Source organism: Sminthopsis crassicaudata, chromosome X, assembly GCF_048593235.1.
Source record: "Sminthopsis crassicaudata isolate SCR6 chromosome X, ASM4859323v1, whole genome shotgun sequence".
Taxonomy (NCBI): domain Eukaryota; kingdom Metazoa; phylum Chordata; class Mammalia; order Dasyuromorphia; family Dasyuridae; genus Sminthopsis; species Sminthopsis crassicaudata.
In genome coordinates, this window is record NC_133623.1 from 26,639,876 (window position 1) to 26,666,304 (window position 26,429).

Sequence of the window (26,429 nt, forward strand, 5' to 3'; positions counted from 1 at the left end):
AGGCTGTATTTCTCCATCTCTTTATTTTTGTCTTTCTTTTTCATCTGTTCATGTGTCTCTCTTTCTTTTCCAGGCATGTCTCTCTTTATCACCTCTCTGTCTCCTCTTGTCCATGCATCTCTCTCTTTATCACGTCTCTCCTCTTTCAAGTCAGGCTGCACTTCTCTATCCTTTTATTTCTGTCTTTCTGGTTCATCTGTTCATTTGTCTCTCTCTTTGTAGTTATCTCTCTGTCTCCTTGGCTATCTCCTGTACATCTCCTCTTGTCCATGCATCTCCTGTATGTCTCCTCTTGTCCATGCATGTATCTCTTTATCACGTCTCTCCTCTTTCAAGTCAGGCTGCACTTCTCCATCTCTTTATTTCTGTCTTTCTCTTTCATCTGTTCATTTGTCTCTCTCTTTGTTGTCCTTTTATCTCTCTGTCTCCTTGGCTATCTCCTGTACATCTCCTCTTGTCCATGCATCTCCCTCTTTATCATGTCTCTCATCGTTCAAGTCAGGCTGCACTTCTCTATCTCTTTATTTTTGTCTTTCTCTTTCATCAGTTCATTTGTCTCTCTCTGTCCTGTCCTTTTATCTCTCTGTCTCCTTAGCTATCTCCTCTACGTCTCCTCTTGTCCATGCATGTCTCTCTTTATCACGTCTCTCCTCTTTCAACTCAGGCTGTATTTCTCCATCTCTTTATTTCTGTCTTTCTCTTTCATCTGTTCATGAGTCTCTCTCTTTCCTGTCCTATTATCTCTGTCTCCTTAGCTATCTCTTGTACGTCTCCTCTTGTCCATGCATCTCTCTCTTTATCACGTCTCTCATTTTTTAAGTCACCCTGCATTTCTCTATCTCTTTATTTCTGTCTTTCTCTTTCATCTGTTCATTTGTCTCTCTCTTTCCTGTCCTTTTATCTCTCTGTCTCCTTAGCTATCTCCTGTACGTCTCCTCTTCTCCATGCAACTCACTCTTTATCACGTCTCTCATCTTTCAAGTCAGACTGCACTTCTCTATCCTTTTATTTCTGTCTTTCTGGTTCATCTGTTCATGTGTCTCTCTTTCCTGTCCCTTTGTCTCTCTGTCTCTTTAGCTATCTCTACCTCTCTGTCTCCTCTTGTCCATTCATGTCTCTCTTTATCACGTCTCTCATCTTTCAAGTCAGGCAGCACTACTCCATCTCTTTATTTCTGTCTTTCTTGTTCATCAGTTCATTTGTCTCTCTCTTTGTTGTCCTTTTATCTTTCTGTCTCCTTGGCTATCTCTTGTACGTCTCCTCTTGTCCATGCATCTCTCTCTTTATCACGTCTCTCATCTTTCAAGTCAGGCTGTATTTCTCCATCTCTTTATTTCTGTCTTTCTTGTTCATCAGTTCATTTGTCTCTCTCTTTGTTGTCCTTTTATCTCTCTGTCTCCTTGGCTATCTCCTGTACGTCGTCTCTTGTCCATGCAACTCACTCTTTATCACGTCTCCCATCTTTCAAGTCAGGCTGCCCTTCTCTATCTCTTTATTTTTGTCTTTCTCTTTCATCAGTTCATTTGTCTCTCTCTTTCCTGTCCTTTTATCTCTCTGTCTCCTTGGTTATCTCCTGTATGTCTCCTCTTGTCCATTCATGTCTCTCTTTATCACGTCTCTCATCTTTCAAGTCAGGCTGCACTTCTCTATCTCTTTATTTTTGTCTTTCTCTTTCATCTGTTCATTTGTCTCTCTCTTTGTTGTCCTTTTATCTCTATGCGTCCTTAGCTATCTCCTGTACGTCTCCTCTTGTCCATGCATCTCTCTTTTTATCACGTCTTTCATCTTTCAAGTCAGGCTGCACTTCTCTATCCCTTTATTTCTGTCTTTCTCTTTCATCTGTTCATGTGTCTCTCTTTCCTGTCCCTTTGTCTCTCTGTCTCCTTTTGTCCATGCATGTCTCTCTTTATCACGTCTCTTCTCTTTCAACTCAGGCTGTATTTCTCCATGTCTTTAATTCTGTCTTTCTCTTTCATCTGTTCATGTGTCTCTCTTTCCTGTCCCTTTGTCTCTCTGTCTCCTCTTGTCCATGCATCTCTCCCTTTATCACGTCTCTCATCTTTCAAGTCAGGCTGTACTTCTCCATCTCTTTATTTCTGTCTTTCTGGTTCATCTGTTCATTTGTCTCTCTCTTTGTTGTCCTTTTATCTCTCTGTCTCCTTGGTTATCTCCTGTATGTCTCCTCTTGTCCATTCATGTCTCTCTTTATCACGTCTCTCATCTTTCAAGTCAGGCTGGATTTCTCCATCTCTTTATTTCTGTCTTTCTCTTTCATCTGTTCATTTGTCTCTCTCTTTGTTGTCCTTTTATCTCTCTGTCTCCTTGGCTATCTCCTGTACTTCTCCTCTTGCCCATGCATCTGTCTCTTTCATGTCTCTCATCTTTTAAGTCAGGCTGCACTTCTCCATCACTTTATTTCTGTCTTTCTCTTTCATCTCTTCATGAGTCTCTCTTTCCTGTCCTTTTATCTCTCTGTCCCCTTAGCTGTGTCCACCTCTCTGTCTCCTCTTGTCCATGCATGTCTCTCTTTATCACGTCTCTCCTCTTTCAACTCAGGCTGTATTTCTCCATCTCTTTAATTCTGTCTTTCTCTTTCATCTGTTCATGAGTCTCTCTCTTTCCTGTCTTATTATCTCTGTCTCCTTAGCTATCTCTTGTATGTCTCCTCTTGTCCATGCATCTCTCTCTTTATCACGTCTCTCATCTTTCAAGTCAGGCTGTATTTCTCCATCTCTTTATTTCTGTCTTTCTTGTTCATCAGTTCATTTGTCTCTCTCTTTGTTGTCCTTTTATCTCTCTGTCTCCTTGGTTATCTCCTGTATGTCTCCTCTTGTCCATGCATGTTTCTCTTTATCACGTCTCTCCTCTTTCAACTCAGGCTGCACTTCTCCCTCTCTTTATTTCTGTCTTTCTCTTTCATCTGTTCATGTGTCTCTCTCTTTGTTGTCCTTTTATCTTTCTGTCTACTTGGCTATCTCCTGTACTTCTCCTCTTGCCCATGCATCTGTCTCTTTCACGTCTCTCATCTTTCAAGTCAGGCTGCACTTCTCCATCTCTTTATTTCTGTCTTTCTCTTTCATCTGTTCATGAGTCTCTCTCTTTTCTGTCCTATTATCTCTGTGTCTCCTTAGCTATCTCCTCTACGTCTCCTCTTGTCCATGCATCTCTCTCTTTATCACGTCTCTCATCTTTCAAGTCAGGCTGGATTTCTCCATCTCTTTATTTCTGTCTTTCTCTTTCATCTGTTCATTTGTCTCTCTCTTTGTTGTCCTTTTATCTCTCTGTCTCCTTAGCTATCTCCTGTACGTCTCCTCTTCTCCATGCAACTCACTCTTTTTCACGTCTCTCATCTTTCAAGTCAGGCTGCACTTCTCTATCCTTTTATTTCTGTCTTTCTGGTTCATCTGTTCATGTGTCTCTCTTTCCTGTCCCTTTGTCTCTCTGTCTCTTTAGCTATCTCCACCTCTCTGTCTCCTCTTGTCCATGCATCTCTCTCTTTATCACGTCTCTCATCTTTCAAGTCAGGCTGCACTTCTCTATCTCTTTATTTCTGTCTTTCTGGTTCATCTGTTCATGTGTCTCTCTCTTTCCTGTCCTTTTATCTCTCTGTCTCCTTGGTTATCTCCTGTACGTCTCCTCTTGTCCATGCATCTCTCTCTTTATCACGTCTTTCATCTTTCAAGTCAGGCTGCACTTCTCTATCTCTTTATTTTTGTCTTTCTCTTTCATCTGTTCATTTGTCTCTCTCTTTCCTGTCTTTTTATCTCTCTATCTCCTTTTTTTTATCCATCTTTTACTCCTCCTATTTCCCTGTCTATTTTGTCTCTCTCCATCTTTCTATCCTATCTCTCAATCCATCTATTTAGTTCACTCTTTCTCTATCTAGGGGGAGGGTAGTGTTGGGAGGGAGTTGGGAGGAGAGGGACTTAGGAGGGGAGGGGAGGGAGTTAGCAAGGGTAGGGCTTAGGAAGGGAGGGCGATAGGAAGGGAGGGAGGTGGGAGGGGAGGGAGTTAGGAGGTGGAGGGAGTTGGGAGGTGGAGGAAGTTGGGGGGAGAGGGAGGGGAAGGGAGGTGGGAGGTGGAGGGAGTTGGGGGGGAGAGGGAGGGGAAGGGAGGTGGGAGGTGGAGGGAGTTGGGGGAGGGAGGGGAAGGAGGTGGAGGTGGAGGGATTGGGGGAGGAGGGGAAGGGAGGTGGAGTGGAGGATTGGGGGGGGGAGAGGGAGGGCAGGGTGGGAGGTGGAGGGAGGGGAAGGGGGGGAGAGGGAGGGCAGGGGAGGGAGGAGGGAGGGGAAGGGGGGGGGGAGGAGGGAGGGAAGGGGGAGGGGGGAGGGGAGGGGAGGTGGGGGGGGGGAGGGAGGGGGGAGGGGGGGGGAGGGGGAGAGGGAGGAGGAAGAAAGGGAAGAGAATATATATGACATAGAGAAGTTATCTTTTTTTTTTCCCTTTATAGTATACTTCCCTTCTTCTCTCTTCTCCCCTCTCCCCTCCCTTCCTCCCCTCCCACCTCCCTCCTCCCTCCCCTTCCCTCCCCCCCTCCCTCCCCCCTCCCTCCCTCCCCTCCTCCCTCCCCCCCTCCCTCCCCCCTCCCTCCCTCCCCTTCCCTCCTCCCTCCCCCCTCCCACCTCCCTCCCTCCCACCTTCCCCCTTCCCTCCCCTCCCACCTCCCTCCCTCCCCTCCCACCTCCCTCCCTCCCCTCCCACCTCCCTCCCTCCCCTCCCTCCTCTCCCCTCCCACCTCCCTCCCCTCCCACCCAACTCTCTCCCCTCCCACCCAACTCCCTCCCCTCCCAACTCCCTCTCCTCCCCTCCCAACTCCCCCCTCCCCTAGATGAAGAAAGAGTGGGCTAGATGACAGAGAAGAGATAGAGAGATGGATGGACAAGAAGAGACATACGTGAAGATAGTTAAAGAGACAAAGATAAAAGGACAGGATAGAGAGACAAAGGAACAGATGATATAAAAAGATAGAAATATAGAGAGTGTTAGAGTATTAGAAGAGAGAGGGATAGTGTTAGAGATAAAATAGAGAGTATACACAGAGAGAGATGTTGAGTGTTAGTGAGAGATAGAGAGTGTTAGAAGATAGTGTTAGAGAGATGGAGTATGTTAGAAGATGGAGAGTGTTAGAGGGAGAGAGAAAGGGATAGTGGTAGAGAAGATAGAGAGTGTTATAGAGAGAAATGTTGAGTATTAGTGAGAGAGATGGAGAGTATTCGAAGAGAGAGGGATAGTGGTAGAGAGAAGATAGAGAGTATTAGAAAGAGAGATGGAGTGTGTTAGAAGACAGAGTGTTCGAGGGAGAAAGAAAGTAATAGTTGTAGAGAGAAGATACAGATTGCTAGAGACAGGCATAGTGTTAGAGATAATATAGAGTATTACAGAGAGAGAGAGAGATGTTGAGTATTAGTGAGAGAGAGATAATGATAGAAGATACAGAGTGTTAGAGAAAGAGATGGAGAGGGTTAGAGAGAAGATAGAGAGTATTATATAGAGAGAAATGTTGAGTATTAGTGTGAGAGAGATGGTGTTAGACAAGATAGTGTTAGAGAGATGGAGTGTGTTAGAGGGAATATAGAGAGTATTAGAAGGAGAAAGAAAGGGATAGTGGTAGAGAGAAGATAGAGTATTATATTGAGTATTAGTGAGAGAGAGAGATAGTGTTAGAGAGAAGATAGAGAGTGTTATAGAGAGAAATGTTGAGTATTAGTGAGAGAGATGGAGAGTATTAGAAGAGAGAGGGATAGTGGTAGAGAGAAGATAGAGAGTATTAGAAAGAGAGATGGAGTGTGTTAGAAGACAGAGTGTTCGAGGGAGAAAGAAAGTAATAGTTGTAGAGAGAAGATACAGATTGCTAGAGACAGGCATAGTGTTAGAGATAATATAGAGTATTACAGAGAGAGAGAGAGATGTTGAGTATTAGTGAGAGAGAGATAATGATAGAAGATACAGAGTGTTAGAGAAAGAGATGGAGAGGGTTAGAGAGAAGATAGAGAGTATTATATAGAGAGAAATGTTGAGTATTAGTGTGAGAGAGATGGTGTTAGACAAGATAGTGTTAGAGAGATGGAGTGTGTTAGAGGGAATATAGAGAGTATTAGAAGGAGAAAGAAAGGGATAGTGGTAGAGAGAAGATAGAGTATTATATTGAGTATTAGTGAGAGAGAGAGATAGTGTTAGAGAGAAGATAGAGAGTGTTATAGAGAGAAATGTTGAGTATTAGTGAGAGAGATGGAGAGTATTAGAAGAGAGAGGGATAGTGGTAGAGAGAAGATAGAGAGTATTAGAAAGAGAGATGGAGTGTGTTAGAAGACAGAGTGTTCGAGGGAGAAAGAAAGTGATAGTTGTAGAGAGAAGATACAGATTGCTAGAGACAGGCATAGTGTTAGAGATAATATAGAGTATTATAGAGAGAGAGAGATGTTGAGTATTAGTGAGAGAGAGATAATAATAGAAGATACAGAGTGTTAGAGAAAGAGATGGAGAGGGTTAGAGAGAAGATAGAGAGTATTATATAGAGAGAAATGTTGAGTATTAGTGTGAGAGAGATGGTGTTAGACAAGATAGTGTTAGAGAGATGGAGTGTGTTAGAGGGAATATAGAGAGTATTAGAAGGAGAAAGAAAGGGATAGTGGTAGAGAGAAGATAGAGAGTATTATATTGAGTATTAGTGAGAGAGAGAGATAGTGTTAGAGAGAAGATAGAGAGTGTTATAGAGAGAAATGTTGAGTATTAGTGAGAGAGATGGAGAGTATTAGAAGAGAGAGGGATAGTGGTAGAGAGAAGATAGAGAGTATTAGAAAGAGAGATGGAGTGTGTTAGAAGACAGAGTGTTCGAGGGAGAAAGAAAGTGATAGTTGTAGAGAGAAGATACAGATTGCTAGAGACAGGCATAGTGTTAGAGATAATATAGAGTATTATAGAGAGAGAGAGAGATGTTGAGTATTAGTGAGAGAGAGATAATGATAGAAGATACAGAGTGTTAGAGAAAGAGATGGAGAGGGTTAGAGAGAAGATAGAGAGTATTATATAGAGAGAAATGTTGAGTATTAGTGTGAGAGAGATGGTGTTAGACAAGATAGTGTTAGAGAGATGGAGTGTGTTAGAGGGAATATAGAGAGTATTAGAAGGAGAAAGAAAGGGATAGTGGTAGAGAGAAGATAGAGAGTATTATATTGAGTATTAGTGAGAGAGAGAGATAGTGTTAGAGAGAAGATAGAGAGTGTTATAGAGAGAAATGTTGAGTATTAGTGAGAGAGATGGAGAGTATTCGAAGAGAGAGGGATAGTGGTAGAGAGAAGATAGAGAGTATTAGAAAGAGAGATGGAGTGTGTTAGAAGACAGAGTGTTCGAGGGAGAAAGAAAGTGATAGTTGTAGAGAGAAGATACAGATTGCTAGAGACAGGCATAGTGTTAGAGATAATATAGAGTATTATAGAGAGAGAGAGAGATGTTGAGTATTAGTGAGAGAGAGATAATGATAGAAGATACAGAGTGTTAGAGAAAGAGATGGAGAGGGTTAGAGAGAAGATAGAGAGTATTATATAGAGAGAAATGTTGAGTATTAGTGTGAGAGAGATGGTCTTAGACAAGATAGTGTTAGAGAGATGGAGTGTGTTAGAGGGAATATAGAGAGTATTAGAAGGAGAAAGAAAGGGATAGTGGTAGAGAGAAGATAGAGTATTATATTGAGTATTAGTGAGAGAGAGAGATAGTGTTAGAGAGAAGATAGAGAGTGTTATAGAGAGAAATGTTGAGTATTAGTGAGAGAGATGGAGAGTATTCGAAGAGAGAGGGATAGTGGTAGAGAGAAGATAGAGAGTATTAGAAAGAGAGATGGAGTGTGTTAGAAGACAGAGTGTTCGAGGGAGAAAGAAAGTGATAGTTGTAGAGAGAAGATACAGATTGCTAGAGATAGGCATAGTGTTAGAGATAATATAGAGTATTATAGAGAGAGAGAGAGATGTTGAGTATTAGTGAGAGAGAGATAATGATAGAAGATACAGAGTGTTAGAGAAAGAGATGGAGAGGGTTAGAGAGAAGATAGAGAGTATTATATAGAGAGAAATGTTGAGTATTAGTGTGAGAGAGATGGTGTTAGACAAGATAGTGTTAGAGAGATGGAGTGTGTTAGAGGGAATATAGAGAGTATTAGAAGGAGAAAGAAAGGGATAGTGGTAGAGAGAAGATAGAGTATTATATTGAGTATTAGTGAGAGAGAGAGATAGTGTTAGAGAGAAGATAGAGAGTGTTATAGAGAGAAATGTTGAGTATTAGTGAGAGAGATGGAGAGTATTCGAAGAGAGAGGGATAGTGGTAGAGAGAAGATAGAGAGTATTAGAAAGAGAGATGGAGTGTGTTAGAAGACAGAGTGTTCGAGGGAGAAAGAAAGTGATAGTTGTAGAGAGAAGATACAGATTGCTAGAGACAGGCATAGTGTTAGAGATAATATAGAGTATTATAGAGAGAGAGAGAGATGTTGAGTATTAGTGAGAGAGAGATAATGATAGAAGATACAGAGTGTTAGAGAAAGAGATGGAGAGGGTTAGAGAGAAGATAGAGAGTATTATATAGAGAGAAATGTTGAGTATTAGTGTGAGAGAGATGGTGTTAGACAAGATAGTGTTAGAGAGATGGAGTGTGTTAGAGGGAATATAGAGAGTATTAGAAGGAGAAAGAAAGGGATAGTGGTAGAGAGAAGATAGAGAGTATTATATTGAGTATTAGTGAGAGAGAGAGATAGTGTTAGAGAGAAGATAGAGAGTGTTATAGAGAGAAATGTTGAGTATTAGTGAGAGAGATGGAGAGTATTCGAAGAGAGAGGGATAGTGGTAGAGAGAAGATAGAGAGTATTAGAAAGAGAGATGGAGTGTGTTAGAAGACAGAGTGTTCGAGGGAGAAAGAAAGTGATAGTTGTAGAGAGAAGATACAGATTGCTAGAGACAGGCATAGTGTTAGAGATAATATAGAGTATTATATAGAGAGAGAGATGTTGAGTATTAGTGAGAGAGAGATAATAATAGAAGATACAGAGTGTTAGAGAAAGAGATGGAGAGGGTTAGAGAGAAGATAGAGAGTATTATATAGAGAGAAATGTTGAGTATTAGTGTGAGAGAGATGGTGTTAGACAAGATAGTGTTAGAGAGATGGAGTGTGTTAGAGGGAATATAGAGAGTATTAGAAGGAGAAAGAAAGGGATAGTGGTAGAGAGAAGATAGAGTATTATATTGAGTATTAGTGAGAGAGAGAGATAGTGTTAGAGAGAAGATAGAGAGTGTTATAGAGAGAAATGTTGAGTATTAGTGAGAGAGATGGAGAGTATTCGAAGAGAGAGGGATAGTGGTAGAGAGAAGATAGAGAGTATTAGAAAGAGAGATGGAGTGTGTTAGAAGACAGAGTGTTCGAGGGAGAAAGAAAGTGATAGTTGTAGAGAGAAGATACAGATTGCTAGAGACAGGCATAGTGTTAGAGATAATATAGAGTATTATAGAGAGAGAGAGAGATGTTGAGTATTAGTGAGAGAGAGATAATGATAGAAGATACAGAGTGTTAGAGAAAGAGATGGAGAGGGTTAGAGAGAAGATAGAGAGTATTATATAGAGAGAAATGTTGAGTATTAGTGTGAGAGAGATGGTGTTAGACAAGATAGTGTTAGAGAGATGGAGTGTGTTAGAGGGAATATAGAGAGTATTAGAAGGAGAAAGAAAGGGATAGTGGTAGAGAGAAGATAGAGTATTATATTGAGTATTAGTGAGAGAGAGAGATAGTGTTAGAGAGAAGATAGAGAGTGTTATAGAGAGAAATGTTGAGTATTAGTGAGAGAGATGGAGAGTATTCGAAGAGAGAGGGATAGTGGTAGAGAGAAGATAGAGAGTATTAGAAAGAGAGATGGAGTGTGTTAGAAGACAGAGTGTTCGAGGGAGAAAGAAAGTGATAGTTGTAGAGAGAAGATACAGATTGCTAGAGACAGGCATAGTGTTAGAGATAATATAGAGTATTATAGAGAGAGAGAGAGATGTTGAGTATTAGTGAGAGAGAGATAATGATAGAAGATACAGAGTGTTAGAGAAAGAGATGGAGAGGGTTAGAGAGAAGATAGAGAGTATTATATAGAGAGAAATGTTGAGTATTAGTGTGAGAGAGATGGTGTTAGACAAGATAGTGTTAGAGAGATGGAGTGTGTTAGAGGGAATATAGAGAGTATTAGAAGGAGAAAGAAAGGGATAGTGGTAGAGAGAAGATAGAGAGTATTATATTGAGTATTAGTGAGACAGAGAGATAGTGTTAGAGAGAAGATAGAGAGTGTTATAGAGAGAAATGTTGAGTATTAGTGAGAGAGATGGAGAGTATTCGAAGAGAGAGGGATAGTGGTAGAGAGAAGATAGAGAGTATTAGAAAGAGAGATGGAGTGTGTTAGAAGACAGAGTGTTCGAGGGAGAAAGAAAGTGATAGTTGTAGAGAGAAGATACAGATTGCTAGAGACAGGCATAGTGTTAGAGATAATATAGAGTATTATATAGAGAGAGAGATGTTGAGTATTAGTGAGAGAGAGATAATAATAGAAGATACAGAGTGTTAGAGAAAGAGATGGAGAGGGTTAGAGAGAAGATAGAGAGTATTATATAGAGAGAAATGTTGAGTATTAGTGTGAGAGAGATGGTGTTAGACAAGATAGTGTTAGAGAGATGGAGTGTGTTAGAGGGAATATAGAGAGTATTAGAAGGAGAAAGAAAGGGATAGTGGTAGAGAGAAGATAGAGTATTATATTGAGTATTAGTGAGAGAGAGAGATAGTGTTAGAGAGAAGATAGAGAGTGTTATAGAGAGAAATGTTGAGTATTAGTGAGAGAGATGGAGAGTATTCGAAGAGAGAGGGATAGTGGTAGAGAGAAGATAGAGAGTATTAGAAAGAGAGATGGAGTGTGTTAGAAGACAGAGTGTTCGAGGGAGAAAGAAAGTGATAGTTGTAGAGAGAAGATACAGATTGCTAGAGACAGGCATAGTGTTAGAGATAATATAGAGTATTATAGAGAGAGAGAGAGATGTTGAGTATTAGTGAGAGAGAGATAATGATAGAAGATACAGAGTGTTAGAGAAAGAGATGGAGAGGGTTAGAGAGAAGATAGAGAGTATTATATAGAGAGAAATGTTGAGTATTAGTGTGAGAGAGATGGTCTTAGACAAGATAGTGTTAGAGAGATGGAGTGTGTTAGAGGGAATATAGAGAGTATTAGAAGGAGAAAGAAAGGGATAGTGGTAGAGAGAAGATAGAGTATTATATTGAGTATTAGTGAGAGAGAGAGATAGTGTTAGAGAGAAGATAGAGAGTGTTATAGAGAGAAATGTTGAGTATTAGTGAGAGAGATGGAGAGTATTCGAAGAGAGAGGGATAGTGGTAGAGAGAAGATAGAGAGTATTAGAAAGAGAGATGGAGTGTGTTAGAAGACAGAGTGTTCGAGGGAGAAAGAAAGTGATAGTTGTAGAGAGAAGATACAAATTGCTAGAGACAGGCATAGTGTTAGAGATAATATAGAGTATTATAGAGAGAGAGAGAGATGTTGAGTATTAGTGAGAGAGAGATAATGATAGAAGATACAGAGTGTTAGAGAAAGAGATGGAGAGGGTTAGAGAGAAGATAGAGAGTATTATATAGAGAGAAATGTTGAGTATTAGTGTGAGAGAGATGGTGTTAGACAAGATAGTGTTAGAGAGATGGAGTGTGTTAGAGGGAATATAGAGAGTATTAGAAGGAGAAAGAAAGGGATAGTGGTAGAGAGAAGATAGAGAGTATTATATTGAGTATTAGTGAGACAGAGAGATAGTGTTAGAGAGAAGATAGAGAGTGTTATAGAGAGAAATGTTGAGTATTAGTGAGAGAGATGGAGAGTATTCGAAGAGAGAGGGATAGTGGTAGAGAGAAGATAGAGAGTATTAGAAAGAGAGATGGAGTGTGTTAGAAGACAGAGTGTTCGAGGGAGAAAGAAAGTGATAGTTGTAGAGAGAAGATACAGATTGCTAGAGACAGGCATAGTGTTAGAGATAATATAGAGTATTATAGAGAGAGAGAGAGATGTTGAGTATTAGTGAGAGAGAGATAATAATAGAAGATACAGAGTGTTAGAGAAAGAGATGGAGAGGGTTAGAGAGAAGATAGAGAGTATTATATAGAGAGAAATGTTGAGTATTAGTGTGAGAGAGATGGTGTTAGACAAGATAGTGTTAGAGAGATGGAGTGTGTTAGAGGGAATATAGAGAGTATTAGAAGGAGAAAGAAAGGGATAGTGGTAGAGAGAAGATAGAGTATTATATTGAGTATTAGTGAGAGAGAGAGATAGTGTTAGAGAGAAGATAGAGAGTGTTATAGAGAGAAATGTTGAGTATTAGTGAGAGAGATGGAGAGTATTCGAAGAGAGAGGGATAGTGGTAGAGAGAAGATAGAGAGTATTAGAAAGAGAGATGGAGTGTGTTAGAAGACAGAGTGTTCGAGGGAGAAAGAAAGTGATAGTTGTAGAGAGAAGATACAGATTGCTAGAGACAGGCATAGTGTTAGAGATAATATAGAGTATTATATAGAGAGAGAGATGTTGAGTATTAGTGAGAGAGAGATAATAATAGAAGATACAGAGTGTTAGAGAAAGAGATGGAGAGGGTTAGAGAGAAGATAGAGAGTATTATATAGAGAGAAATGTTGAGTATTAGTGTGAGAGAGATGGTGTTAGACAAGATAGTGTTAGAGAGATGGAGTGTATTAGAGGGAATATAGAGAGTATTAGAAGGAGAAAGAAAGGGATAGTGGTAGAGAGAAGATAGAGAGTATTATATTGAGTATTAGTGAGAGAGAGAGATAGTGTTAGAGAGAAGATAGAGAGTGTTATAGAGAGAAATGTTGAGTATTAGTGAGAGAGATGGAGAGTATTCGAAGAGAGAGGGATAGTGGTAGAGAGAAGATAGAGAGTATTAGAAAGAGAGATGGAGTGTGTTAGAAGACAGAGTGTTCGAGGGAGAAAGAAAGTGATAGTTGTAGAGAGAAGATACAGATTGCTAGAGACAGGCATAGTGTTAGAGATAATATAGAGTATTATAGAGAGAGAGAGAGATGTTGAGTATTAGTGAGAGAGAGATAATGATAGAAGATACAGAGTGTTAGAGAAAGAGATGGAGAGGGTTAGAGAGAAGATAGAGAGTATTATATAGAGAGAAATGTTGAGTATTAGTGTGAGAGAGATGGTGTTAGACAAGATAGTGTTAGAGAGATGGAGTGTGTTAGAGGGAATATAGAGAGTATTAGAAGGAGAAAGAAAGGGATAGTGGTAGAGAGAAGATAGAGTATTATATTGAGTATTAGTGAGAGAGAGAGATAGTGTTAGAGAGAAGATAGAGAGTGTTATAGAGAGAAATGTTGAGTATTAGTGAGAGAGATGGAGAGTATTCGAAGAGAGAGGGATAGTGGTAGAGAGAAGATAGAGAGTATTAGAAAGAGAGATGGAGTGTGTTAGAAGACAGAGTGTTCGAGGGAGAAAGAAAGTGATAGTTGTAGAGAGAAGATACAGATTGCTAGAGACAGGCATAGTGTTAGAGATAATATAGAGTATTATAGAGAGAGAGAGAGATGTTGAGTATTAGTGAGAGAGAGATAATGATAGAAGATACAGAGTGTTAGAGAAAGAGATGGAGAGGGTTAGAGAGAAGATAGAGAGTATTATATAGAGAGAAATGTTGAGTATTAGTGTGAGAGAGATGGTGTTAGACAAGATAGTGTTAGAGAGATGGAGTGTGTTAGAGGGAATATAGAGAGTATTAGAAGGAGAAAGAAAGGGATAGTGGTAGAGAGAAGATAGAGAGTATTATATTGAGTATTAGTGAGAGAGAGAGATAGTGTTAGAGAGAAGATAGAGAGTGTTATAGAGAGAAATGTTGAGTATTAGTGAGAGAGATGGAGAGTATTCGAAGAGAGAGGGATAGTGGTAGAGAGAAGATAGAGAGTATTAGAAAGAGAGATGGAGTGTGTTAGAAGACAGAGTGTTCGAGGGAGAAAGAAAGTGATAGTTGTAGAGAGAAGATACAGATTGCTAGAGACAGGCATAGTGTTAGAGATAATATAGAGTATTATAGAGAGAGAGAGAGATGTTGAGTATTAGTGAGAGAGAGATAATGATAGAAGATACAGAGTGTTAGAGAAAGAGATGGAGAGGGTTAGAGAGAAGATAGAGAGTATTATATAGAGAGAAATGTTGAGTATTAGTGTGAGAGAGATGGTGTTAGACAAGATAGTGTTAGAGAGATGGAGTGTGTTAGAGGGAATATAGAGAGTATTAGAAGGAGAAAGAAAGGGATAGTGGTAGAGAGAAGATAGAGAGTATTATATTGAGTATTAGTGAGAGAGAGAGATAGTGTTAGAGAGAAGATAGAGAGTGTTATAGAGAGAAATGTTGAGTATTAGTGAGAGAGATGGAGAGTATTAGAAGAGAGAGGGATAGTGGTAGAGAGAAGATAGAGAGTATTAGAAAGAGAGATGGAGTGTGTTAGAAGACAGAGTGTTCGAGGGAGAAAGAAAGTGATAGTTGTAGAGAGAAGATACAGATTGCTAGAGACAGGCATAGTGTTAGAGATAATATAGAGTATTATAGAGAGAGAGAGATGTTGAGTATTAGTGAGAGAGAGATAATGATAGAAGATACAGAGTGTTAGAGAAAGAGATGGAGAGGGTTAGAGAGAAGATAGAGAGTATTATATAGAGAGAAATGTTGAGTATTAGTGTGAGAGAGATGGTGTTAGACAAGATAGTGTTAGAGAGATGGAGTGTGTTAGAGGGAATATAGAGAGTATTAGAAGGAGAAAGAAAGGGATAGTGGTAGAGAGAAGATAGAGAGTGTTACTGAGAGATGTTGAGTATTAGTAAGAGAGAGATAGAGAGTGTTAGAGAGAGGAGATTGTTACAGTATTAGAAAGATGGAGAGTATTAGAAGAGAGAGGGATAGTGTTATAGTAGAAGATAGAGAGGATTAAAGAGAAAGAGATGTTGAGTATTTGAGAGAGACAGTTGGAAAGGTGTTAGAGAGATAGAGAAGATAGATAGTATTTTAGAGCAAGAGATGGAGAGTGTTAGAGAGAATATAGTGTTTAGAGACATGGGGAGTGTTCGTGAGAATATAGAGTGTTAGAGGGAGAAAGAAAGGGATAGTGGTACAGATGAGATAGAGTATTATAGAGAGACATGTTGAGTATTAGAGAGATGGAGAGTGTTATAGAGAAGATAGAGAGGATTAAAGAGAAAGGATGTGGAGTGTTAGAAGATAGAAAGTAATAGAGAGACAAAGATGGAGAGTGTTAGAGAGAAAGAGAGATGGAGAGTGTTAGAAAGAAGATAGAGAATGTTAGAGAGAACATAGAGATTGTTAGACGGAGAGAGATGGAGAGTGTTCATGAGAATATAGAGTGTTAGAGGGAGAAAGAAAGGGGTAGTGGTATAGATGAGAGAGAATATTATACAGAGAGATGTTAAGTATTAGAGAGAAAGAGTTGGAAAGAATTAGAAAGAGAGAGATGGAGAGAGAGATGGAGAGAGAGAGAGAGAGAGAGAGAGAGAGAGAGAGAGAGAGAGAGAGAGAGAGAGAGAGAGAGACCGAGAGTGTTGGAGAGAAGATAGTGAGTTTTAGAGAGACATAGAGAGTGTTAGCAAAATGCAGAGATTTACAAAGAAGAGATTGTTAGAGAGAGACCGATACTATGTACTTACCTTTCGAAGTGGGATCTCCCAGAAGATACGCAACTGCTGCCTCGGTTTGCAAAACTCTCACGGGCCAGGGAAAAGGGTTTTCCTCTCGTCAGCTCCTACAGAGGTAATAGAAAGGAAAGCCGTATTGAGTCTTCCAGCAAGTAGCGAAAGATGGAGAGAGTTAGAGAGAGCGAGAGATGGAGAATGTTGTAGAGAGAGAGTGGTGGAGAGAAAGAGAGATGGAGAGTGGTATAGAGAAAGATAGAAGGAGAGTAATAGAGTGTTAGAAAGAGAGATGCAGAGTCTTAGAAGAAGATAGCTGTTAGAGAGAGTGAGTGTGAAGAATATTATAGTGTAAGCAAGATGGAGAGTGTTAGAGAGAAGATAGAGAGGATTAGTAAGAGAGAGATATTGAGTATTACAGAGTGTGTTAGAAAGAAGATATTGTTAGAGAGTAGATAGAGATTGTTAGAGAGAGAGAGATGGAGAGTGATAGAGAGATGCAGAGTGTTAGAAGAGAGAGGGATAGTGTTACAGAGAAGATAGAGAGGATTAGAGAGAAAGATGTAGAGTGTTTGAGAGATCTGAAATCCAGAAGTGAAACCCACATTATTACCACTTTGTGGAACGTTAATTCTGCAGCATCTCTACAGGTAGACGCTGAGGATCCGGGGGCATCCCATAATGCATTGTCCTTTGTTCTTTTCTCTCTGTTTCCCCCCACTCTACCCACCCTAGAGGCCTTCTCTGCTCCCGTGTTTCTCAGTGGCCCGGACAAAAATGGGTTCAACCTTGGATTCATCAAAAACTTCCAGCAAGTGTTTGGTGAGAACAAGAAGCTGTGGTTACTCCCCATCGGGTCCAGGTAAATCAACCACAAGCCAAGGGAGAGACCCTGGAGACACCAGCGCATTTCAGTTGGCTCAATTGGTCCGATTCCACCAGCACATTGTTCCTTACCATGTTCCAGTTGTTTCTGCTAATTTAAAAATAAAAAGTAGATAATCAAAAAGCAGAAGCATTAGATGGAGTCAGAGGTTGGTTTGGGTCTCTGCAGATGTAATAGTCATCCCCAGAGAGCAGCAGAAAACTAATGGTCACCAGCTGAGGAATAGCTTGTCTCAACTTTCCTCAAGTTCCCCAGCCACATCACGACAAGGAGACATAACTAGACAACACGGCGTTTATAAAGATCAGTTAAGGCCAGTGGTCCTCAAACTTTTTAAATAAGGGCCAGTTCACTGTCCCTCAGACTGTTAGAGGGCGGACTATAGGAAAAACAAAAACTCACACTATTTCTCCATCCCTCAGCCCATTTGCCATAACCCAGGGGGCCATAAACGTCCTCAGCAGGCAGCATCTGGCCCGCGGGCCATAGTTTGAGAACCCCTGGTTAAGACAGATCAGGAAATAATTCTCTGAGACCATTGAGTCTAAGCAGTACTGGAAGAGGAATCCCTTACACAGTGTATGTGCCAAGCGGTCATCCTGCCTGCCTCTGCCCCCTCTCCCTAGCCAAAAAAGCCAATTTCCCTTTGGAATACCTCCTAAAGCTTCACCCAGAGCGCTGAGCTCGGCCTCTGGAGCTTACCAAGGTGAGTCCCTGTTGCACATGATACATCTTCAGCTATTTGAAAGCAGTTATTATGTCTCTCCAAGTCTAGGCTAAAGATCCTTAGATCAAGATCTCCCATTGATATCCAGATGATGCGATCACGAAGCTGTTCGCTGTCTTGATCGCTCTCCTCTAGATATTCTCCAACTTACATCCTTTCCAAAATGTGGCACCTCCTCCTGAACAAAAGGCTGCAGCTGGGGTCTGTGCCTCCCTGGTCCAAGGCCCTGCATCTCTTTTCATGCAGTCTAAGGAGTATGTTAGCTTTCTCCGCTGCCCTATTCAACTAAATTCAGCTTACATCTATTCAACACTTACTCTGTGCCGAGCACCATGCCAAGTGTGGGGATTACGAAGAGGAAAGGACAACAAAGCAATCCCTTCTTGTTTTGAGTGACTCCGTGTGCGCCACGAGGATCAGAGTTTGCCTTCCCAGTGAAGAGAAACTGGAGGGAACGAATTTGGAACTCAAAATTTAAAATAAAATCAAGGAGCCTCCCTGTCCTCAAGTTGCTTAGATTCCGTTAGGGGGACATGATGTAGACATGTTAAGTCAATATGATATGGATACAGATAACAAAGTAATTTGAAAAGGAAGAAAGCATTAATCCTTGCAGGGATCAGACAAGGTCTCACACACAGGAGGGCTCGTGCAGTGGTGTCCACCAGCAGCTTTGTTTGGCTTGGCTCCAGAGGGCATAAGTGGGCGCTCCAGTGAAGAGAGGCAGCTTTGAGCTCAGTAGGACAGATTTCTTAGCAATCGGAGGTATCCCTAAGGGCGAATGGGTCTTCTTGGCTGGAAGTGGATCAGAGAAGACTTCCTCTTCTGGAAGCTCTTAGCACAAAGGCACAAGGATGGGAGATAGTTTGTGAAGAGACAAATGAAAAATTAGGTGGGAAACATACGTGGTATCCACACTGTTGACATATACTAACCCAAGACTCTTTTGCAGATGGCCCGCTTGGCAAACCACACTTTCCTGACTTTATACTCAGAAAGTTGACGAAAGCTTTTGTATTTATCCTAGTTTTCCCATTCTCAAATCTGATTCAATGAATGAGTCTTTCAAGACCTTTTTGGATCTTAACTGTCAGCTGGAGTGTTAGTGATCCCTCCTGGCTTCATGTCACATGCACATTTCATAAGCATGTCCTCTGTGCCTTGATCTGAATCACTGCTCAATCCAAGGACAAGCACAGATCCTCCAGGGAGCTCCAGAAGATACCATACCAATGACCATTTGGCCAATTCCAAAGGCAACTGATTGTACTTTGCCCAGTCCATATCTTTCCATCTTGTCCACAAGAAAAATCTTCCTCAAATGGTTTGCCACAGTCTAGCTCAATTAGCAACAGCATGCCATATAGCAAGGTAGCCTAATAACTGTGTCACCATTCCCTTCTCTGTGGCCTTCTCCACATAAGAGAGGGTTTGCTTTTTTGTCTAACAAATCAAGTCGTTAAAGCAGCTGCCACCAGAGCTCCTGCTCATCTAGCTGTAAATAACGACCTATAGTTCTGTAGTGCCCAGAGCCAAAACTTTCGTCTTGCCCATCTCCACCTCAGTGAAGAGTTAGAATCCAACTTTTGGGTCATAATCCTATAAAATAAACACAGGCTGTGCCCATCCTCTATCCCCTACAAACCCTACAGGGGAAGCAATAGGCTTATTTTCTCCATGTGTTACCATGGATAGAGCTGTCAACTTTCAGGTTCCCATACTATGACTAGAGAGAAGTGTGCATATTATCAAACTCTGAGTGGTCTCAAGTGACCCTCCTTTCACTTTGCAGGGCAGTCATAGAGAAGGGTCACCTTCTGCAGAACAAGGGCCAGCCCCACGCTTTTTTAGCTTAGCTGTGCTTGTAGAGGCCCGGGCTGCACGCACGACCTTTTACTCTTGGAGGCCTTACCATTTGAATTGCAGTTTGGCTCCCAGTGCCTATGTTGACTCAGAAGTCACCACCAGTCTCTCTATCACCAAGCCACAACTGCTGTTTTCTCTCTGAACACCTTTACTGCTTATTGACTGTTCTAAAGAATTCAGAATCAGAGCCATAAGACAAAAGGCTACAAATGGGTGTTGTCACCAAATGTTGTTTAGTTGACCACATGCATATGTTGCCATATTAGCTGCTGAATAATGCAGGTCTAAAGCAAGCTTTGGTCCAGAAAAGCCAACACTGATTCAGCTTCCCCTGAGATGTTTAACAGCGAGATTACACTACATTTATTTAAGATCATGTTCACTATATACATGGAGCCTGGTCTATCAAAATTCCATCCGATGGGCCTAGATTCTCCTGCCTTTTCCTAAGTGAGTTGTTTCTATTTGAAAAGCACCATGGTTACCTGCACGTGCTCATTGTCTGTGTCTTCCGTACAGCCCAGGTGATGGACATTCCTTCCCAATGAGGTCCATGAATGAATCCCAGAATCCACTGCTGGCCAACGAAGAGCACTGGGAGGATAATGAAGAAGATGGTCGAGGTAAGTGAGTACTGAAAGAAATCTGCTTGGGGCTGTTCGCTTGACCAAAAAGGCCGAGCCCCAACCACAGCCGGCACAAGGTCCTGCCACGACGAGCTTCTGTCCATAAAGAAGCCCATACATCTGGCCAAGGCTACTCCACACACACAGGTTAGTGTAGCAATCAGAGATGGCCTAGCTGAAGAGAACAGAAGCTTGGGAGGTCCTTCCTGGCCTTGTGATGATGAGTTCAGTTCAGATCAGTAAGGAGATGATGAATGAGCTAAACCTTCCCCAATGATAAGCTGTCTTTCCCAGGATATCCCATTAGAACATCTCAAAAGTTGAACAGAAATCAAATGACAATGAGGCTGACCTATAACCCAAAGTGGAACAGACCATCTCGGGTCCGTGGCCTCCCTCTGAGGGCTTCAAAATAAGGCTGGATGGCCACTTGATGGGAATTCTATGGGGGAGATTTCTGGGCAGTTAGATCTTGGACTCTAACATTTTCAACTTTTCAATTCCTTTTCTAAAAGCCTCTCATAGCCCTATAACCCTGGGATCTACTGTCCTCTCTCTTACCTCATTTTACTTGCCCTATTCTCTTTTCTCTTATACTCCAATCCCCCTCCTCTTCACTGACCTCCACATCATCAGATCCAGGGGACTCTTGACTTCTTGGCAGCATTCAACAGTCACCCATCTACCCTTTGTGCTACTTTCTACTCTCATTGGCTTCTTTTATTCCTTCCTCTTCCTAAGTTCCAGCATTTCCCAAGACTACCCCGTGGTGCTCCCATCTCTTTCCACATTCCTCCAGTCCCACGGCTACAGGTCTTCCTTTCTGATCCTTCCCTCCCCGCCCTTATCCTGACTCTGAAAGCTTTCTATATCCCTCATGTCCTTCTGTTGCCATTTTAGCGGATCCTCAAAGTAGTTTTTATTCACCACTTCCAGTTTCTTCCCAATCAGTTTCCAGACCCCCCGGCCACCGTCATTTGCCCAAGACTCAGCGTCCTGGCAAAGCCACAGCCGACATAACCCTCGGCAGCAGCTCTGGAGGCCACCAGCTGTACTGATGACATTGCCAAAGGCTCACCGTAGATTAATGGAGGTTTTCATTTGAGAGGAACAGAGCCTCTTAACTACACCGCTGACAGAGTAACGATATTAGCAGGCTCCAAAGGTGCATAAGGAAAAAACCAACGATCTGCTTGCAGGGGAAAAGCTGCGTGGCTTGGCACAGTCACCTTTCCCACGTTGCTTTCACATTGACTCGATGAAGTCATTTCAAGTAGTCCACAAGACTTAGGTTGGGGAAACAGTCGCTCCTTCCAAAGAGAAACCCCGAGTGAACTCGTTGACACTCCACACCTTTCCCAGCACTATTCTGGAATCATTAACTCGTTGGTCTGGCTTTCTGCAGATCACAGCAAAGCTTCTGTGCCCCAGGTGATCCTGAGAGCCCTCAAGAAGGTTGGGGAGGGGGGCGGGGGACCACTCAGGAAAGCTGAGTTCTCTGCCCCAGGTTAGGGTGAGCAAAAGTCACCATCTCTCTGGGCCCCCGCTTTGTCCGTTAAATGAGGAGATGAGATGGCCTCAAAGGCCTGTTGTATGTATCTCTGGGTCTTAGCACCCCATGGTCCAAGTCGCCTCTGCTTAGAGCTCTTGACGCTTATTTACAACACTGCTTATGTTAAGCCACATCATACTGAAAGGCTGTAACAGAAGAGTGTAAAAAGCATTGATTTTAGAACCAAAAAAAGGGATTTGAATCATGCCTGGGTTCTACAGGTGTATGGAGCACTCAGAGGGCCTTTGGCATTCCTGGGACTGAAAATGTGGAAGTAATCTCTAGGGGAGGTACCTGGTATGTAGTAGGTGCTTATTAAATGCTTGCTGATTAACTGATTCCAGCAGGCAACTCCGAGATCATCATCTTGATCCTGATGAAAACTATTCTAACATCACAGCCCTAGAGAATGCTATAGCTGTCTTATACCAAACACAGGTTCATAGCAACTCTATTTTCAAAATGTCTTCCTCCTCTTCCCTCCTCTTCCTGACTCCATTAGACTTTTCAGCGATAATTCCCAAGTTCAAGTTCATGTACACTGGAAGTGTCCAACAAAGATGGAATTCAGTATTGCCTTTGCTTTACCACCAGCACCTGGCCAGGTGAGCATCTGCTAGATCAAAGCTTGTGACCAGAAGTCCGCTGGGACTTGTATGAAGTAAAGAATGCAGCAACCAAGGCGTCATCTCGGTGTGGCCACTTTCTCGCCATTGCACCTCACCATTCTTCTCAGCATTGGCCATCTTGGTCCGGGCCCGATCTCTTGGCTTTTGTCACGTGAATGCTTCCACCACCAATGCTGATCACTACACTGTAAAACCCATGGTCTTAAGGAATTTCCTGAGACTCAGGGTGACTAAAGTCACTTGCCCAACCAAGATCACAGCTAGGAAGTGTCACAAGTAGTGGGATCTGACCCGGGCCTTTCTGGCTCCAGGGCCAGCACTTAACCCCCAGGCCCCATTTCCTCTCTACCCAGAGGATTTACCCGGCATGTTGAAGGGTCTTTGGGTATTTGCTGACCATCGTGACACTGCTCAGGCCACCCATCTGTTGTTTCTTACTCTGGTTTCACAGCCATCATCCTGGCTATCTGCCAGTCCACTTCTTGCATGCATCTTCATCAGACTTCTGCCCCTTATGTGGGGCCAATCTGGTGAGAATTCATCAGTTTGGGGTTAGAATGAGAGTCTGTTGTACCAGAAAGAACGAGGTTCTTTCAAGCTCTGGGGGAAAGGAACCATTTCGGCATACTCACCACAAGTATTGAATCATTTAATGGAAATAACAAAGAAAGGATATACAAATATCCATGCCCCATGAGCCATGTTATTGGCCCTGGGCCCTAAAAAAGGGCATCTAAAGGACTCCTGCCTTTAGAGCATCCAGAAGTCTCATCAGACGGGGAGAATTTGGGGTTCTCAGGTTCCAAGGTTGAGATTGAGTGACTATTCCCAAGTGCTTCCATGAAGGCAGCATCAGCTGGTCTAGGACTTGTGTCGCAGTGGTCATTGGCCAATCTGCAACCTCCACGATCAGCGCAATCTGCGTTAAGGTTCAGCTCTGCCTCCTCATCAGTCCCTAGGCCATTAAGCAGATGGGAACTCCAAGTCTTAACATCACAGATCTAGGGCTGGAAGGGATCTCAGAGCCCATCATGGCCAGCTCCCTCATTTTACAGAGGAGGAAACTGAGGCCCAGGAAGACAAAGAGATTTGTCCAAGGTCACACCGTCAGGATCTGCAGCCATATCCTCTGACTCTTTGCCACCACATGACCTCTTTTACCATTGGGTTCTAAGCCACCAGAGAGGCTCATACATGAACCAATAGGCTTTCCTAGTGCTGGCTAACAGGATACATGTGAAGGTAATAGAACATAAGACACATCTACACAATGAGATAAGGCAGAATAAAAACATCAGGGCAACTAGCTAGCTAAGGGCAGTAACGGATTATGGAAATCAACTGTTACCAGATTAACAGGGTGATGGAGAAAAATGTTCCAAAGAGTCCCCAGCAGTTCCTGACCAAGCCTGAGGCCTATCATGTCCCTCATTACATGTGATTTCACTAACAAGATGGTGGCCAAACCTTGTTACGCAGCACACGCGACACATCACACAAAATCAGAGCCTATGAACGTGATCATCTTAAATCTCCCCTGCTCTGACCTCAGTCTGCCAGCTGTGATGAGCCACACAAGAAAGACATTAAAGGATCATGATAGAAAAACAAATGAGCTTCCACTGGCTGGCCGGAAATGGTCTCAGCTCCAGCCAAGAAGAGAGAAAGGAAGTTTTTAATTTACTTATGTAAAATCTGTCCAGTGTCTCAGGGGGAGAGTTTTTTTTCTTAGCTCTTGAAATCTCTAAGTTCAAAACAAACCCTTCAGCCTCAGTTTCTTCCTCTGTAAGACAAAAGATTAGGCCCAGCAGTCAACATCTGTGAACCTGTGATGGCCAGCATAGGTTTCTGGCGATCTGTCCTGATCTCTATCTGGCCACTGGACCCAGATGATCCTGGAGGAAAAAGCGAGGCTGATGATTGCCCAGCCCTCCCTCACTTTGATCCGATTCACTTGCACGTCACGGCATCGCCTCCACGATGTTACGGTCCTCTTCAAGAGCTAAGGATGAACAAAAACAAACAAGCTTTCTGGTGAAAAGGATAAAAGGAGAGGCACCTTGGGAAAATAGGAAAAAAGGTAGATTTGGAGTGAGAAGATCTGAGTTCAGATGCTGTTTCTGCTCCCTGTCACATGGGTGACCTTCCCTGGGCCCCCGCTGTTCAACTAGAAAACAAGAGGCCTTGAAGGCCCATCTCAGTTCTAGATCTTGGCTGGATGCTGCCGTCCAAGACTTGAAGGAGTTGGTCTCCTCCACTTAGGGCTCCTGGCTGCGTGTCTGCATCATACCAAAGGATGGCATAGCTTGGATTGGACGGCTCAACTGCTTCACCTCCAGGATGTCCCTCTCTGGGTTTCTTTGTAAGGAGACAGACTGGCCTGCCCTAATTCAGCCTATTGTGGGGTAGTACACTCTCCAAGAGAATACTGTGAAAAAGAGGGGCTCATCCCAAGGTGCTCATTCATAGGTTTAGGAGGGATAATCGGTTTAATTGGGTTGTTTAGGGGAGTATACTCACAAGAGGTCATTCACACTGCACAGCAGCAGGACACAGTACCTTTGTGGGTCCCCATTCCAACTCCAGACCAGAAGGCCATGATGGCCTAGGATCATGTGCGAGTTTTCCCATGGGACAGTTGGAGCTTCTGTTGCTTTGTTTACTCAAGGTAGCGGATGTTCTCTGTGAAACCAGAGGCTGTGTTAAACAGTCCTAATAGGCCAAAATGGGAATTCTGGCCTGCCCCATATACCCTTGAGTTGAGGAGTTTGATCAGGGGAATACCAGAGTCCTTTGATCTACAAAACCTGCTATCACTGAATGTATCTGCCATGCTGGAGGTGGAAAGGCCAAAGGCTTTGTCATTCTAGCTGCTGTTAATGGCAAGAGAAATAAGCAACCAACTTAGCGACTTGCTCTGTTCCAGGCCCTCTGCTTCACTCTGGGGTCTGGGGGCAGGCAGAATAGCTAGAGAGCCAGACTCAAAGCCAGGAAAGCCTGGGCGCTAGGCCTGGCTGTGTTGGCTTAAGTCTCTCAGGGCTTTTGGCAGCTCTCCAAAACTGAGCCACAGAGAAGGAGCGGCCCCGCATTGGAAGAAGGGTTTTTCTCATTTGGGAGCTCCTCGTACCTGTGGAGTTACAGGTCTAAATATCTTAAGGTTACGCTCTCAAGTAGAGAGAGATAAGCCGTGAGAATTCAGCCAACAGCAAAAAAACACACGTGATCAATACCAAGAAGTTCTAAATAGGCAACTACTGGGTGCCAGGCACAATGCTAGGTATCGAGCTACAAGTATACAAATGACCATCCCTGACCTCAGACAGCTTCCGCTGTACAAAGGGAAGGCTGCATATCCACTGAAAAGTCCATTGGGGACAGAAAAAATAAATACAGAATAATTTCAGGGTGGAGGGCTTTAGTTTAGTCAGAAAGAACTTCCCAAAGGCAGGCACTAGAGCTGAGTGTTGAAGGGCACTAGGGTTCCAAGAGGTGAGGAGAGTGAACATTTCAGGTAGAAGGTATAGCCTGTGCAAAGGCACAGAGCGGGGAGACTGAATGCCACGATGGGAGAACAGCAAGTAGACTAGTTTGGCTAAAGTGTAGTATACATGACAGGGAGTCATGTGTAGGCAGCTGGAAAAAGATAGGCAAAAGCCAGACTATGGAGGTCTTTAAAATGCCCAACAGAGCATCTTTGAAGTGCTGGGGAGCCACTGAAATTTCTCAAGCAAGGGAATATATCGATCATATATCTCTATTTTAGTATTATCACCTTGGTAGCGAAACTATTAGAAGGATAGGTTAGAGAAAAGCAAGACTGGGTGAAGAGAAAGTGGTTCAAACAGACAGTAGGCCAGGCACAAGACAGCAAGTTGTGGGGGGAATAGGAAAAAAGAGACGGACTAGAGGGATGCTTTAGAGATGGACTCGGCAAGACCTGGTAACTGATCGGCCATGGGGCACGAGCCTCGACGAAGAGCCGAGGATGACTCCCGGGTTAGGAACCTAGGTGACTGAGAGATTAGTGGTACCCTTGACAGAAATGGGGCAGTTGGGAAGAAAGGCAGTTTTAGGTGGGAAAATGAGTTTTGTCTTGGCCGTGCTGCTGCCAAGACATCCAGGTGGAATCAAGGGCTGGATATGTCCATCTGGGACTCATCTGCATAGAGGTGAAAGTTCAATTCAGAGGCATTAAGCAAATCATCATATCATGATAGGCATCCCACCTCAAGACTAAGGAGGACCCATATTGTAGGAGTGCACAGAAAATGATCATTGTGGGATGGGCTGCTATGGTCAGGGAAACTTCAGAGGAGGTGGGCTTTACAAGGCGGGCTGCTAGGGGGTGCTGCAATGTGCCAGGCCTCGAATCTGGAAGATTCATCTTCCTGAATTCCAATTTGACTAAAGACACTCACTGCTGTGTGAC

The 26,429-nt window shown here is 42.7% G+C and overlaps 1 protein-coding gene and 1 long non-coding RNA gene across 9 annotated transcripts in view; one reads left to right on the top strand and one right to left on the bottom strand.

Annotated features, from left to right (window-relative positions):
- Window positions 1-26,429, top strand: part of ZDHHC15 (zDHHC palmitoyltransferase 15) — a 92,324-nt gene that overhangs the window by 46,377 nt on the left and 19,518 nt on the right. For 4 of the 8 annotated variants that reach the window (XM_074277266.1, XM_074277267.1, XM_074277269.1 and 1 more), the window contains exons 9-10: window positions 16,450-16,576; window positions 19,713-19,816. In XM_074277266.1, the coding sequence (XP_074133367.1) occupies window positions 16,450-16,576; window positions 19,713-19,816 (231 nt within the window). Of the gene's footprint in view, window positions 1-16,449; window positions 16,577-19,712; window positions 19,817-20,770; window positions 22,053-26,429 lie in introns of those variants that run through there. The other 4 variants (XM_074277263.1, XM_074277265.1, XR_012483933.1 and 1 more) reach the window with 3 other exon arrangements.
- LOC141548406 (uncharacterized) lies at window positions 16,463-19,713 on the bottom strand. The gene is made up of 2 exons (XR_012483934.1): window positions 17,645-19,713; window positions 16,463-16,690 (listed from the first exon to the last, which is right to left on the bottom strand). It is a non-coding gene; the product is annotated as an uncharacterized LOC141548406 (long non-coding RNA).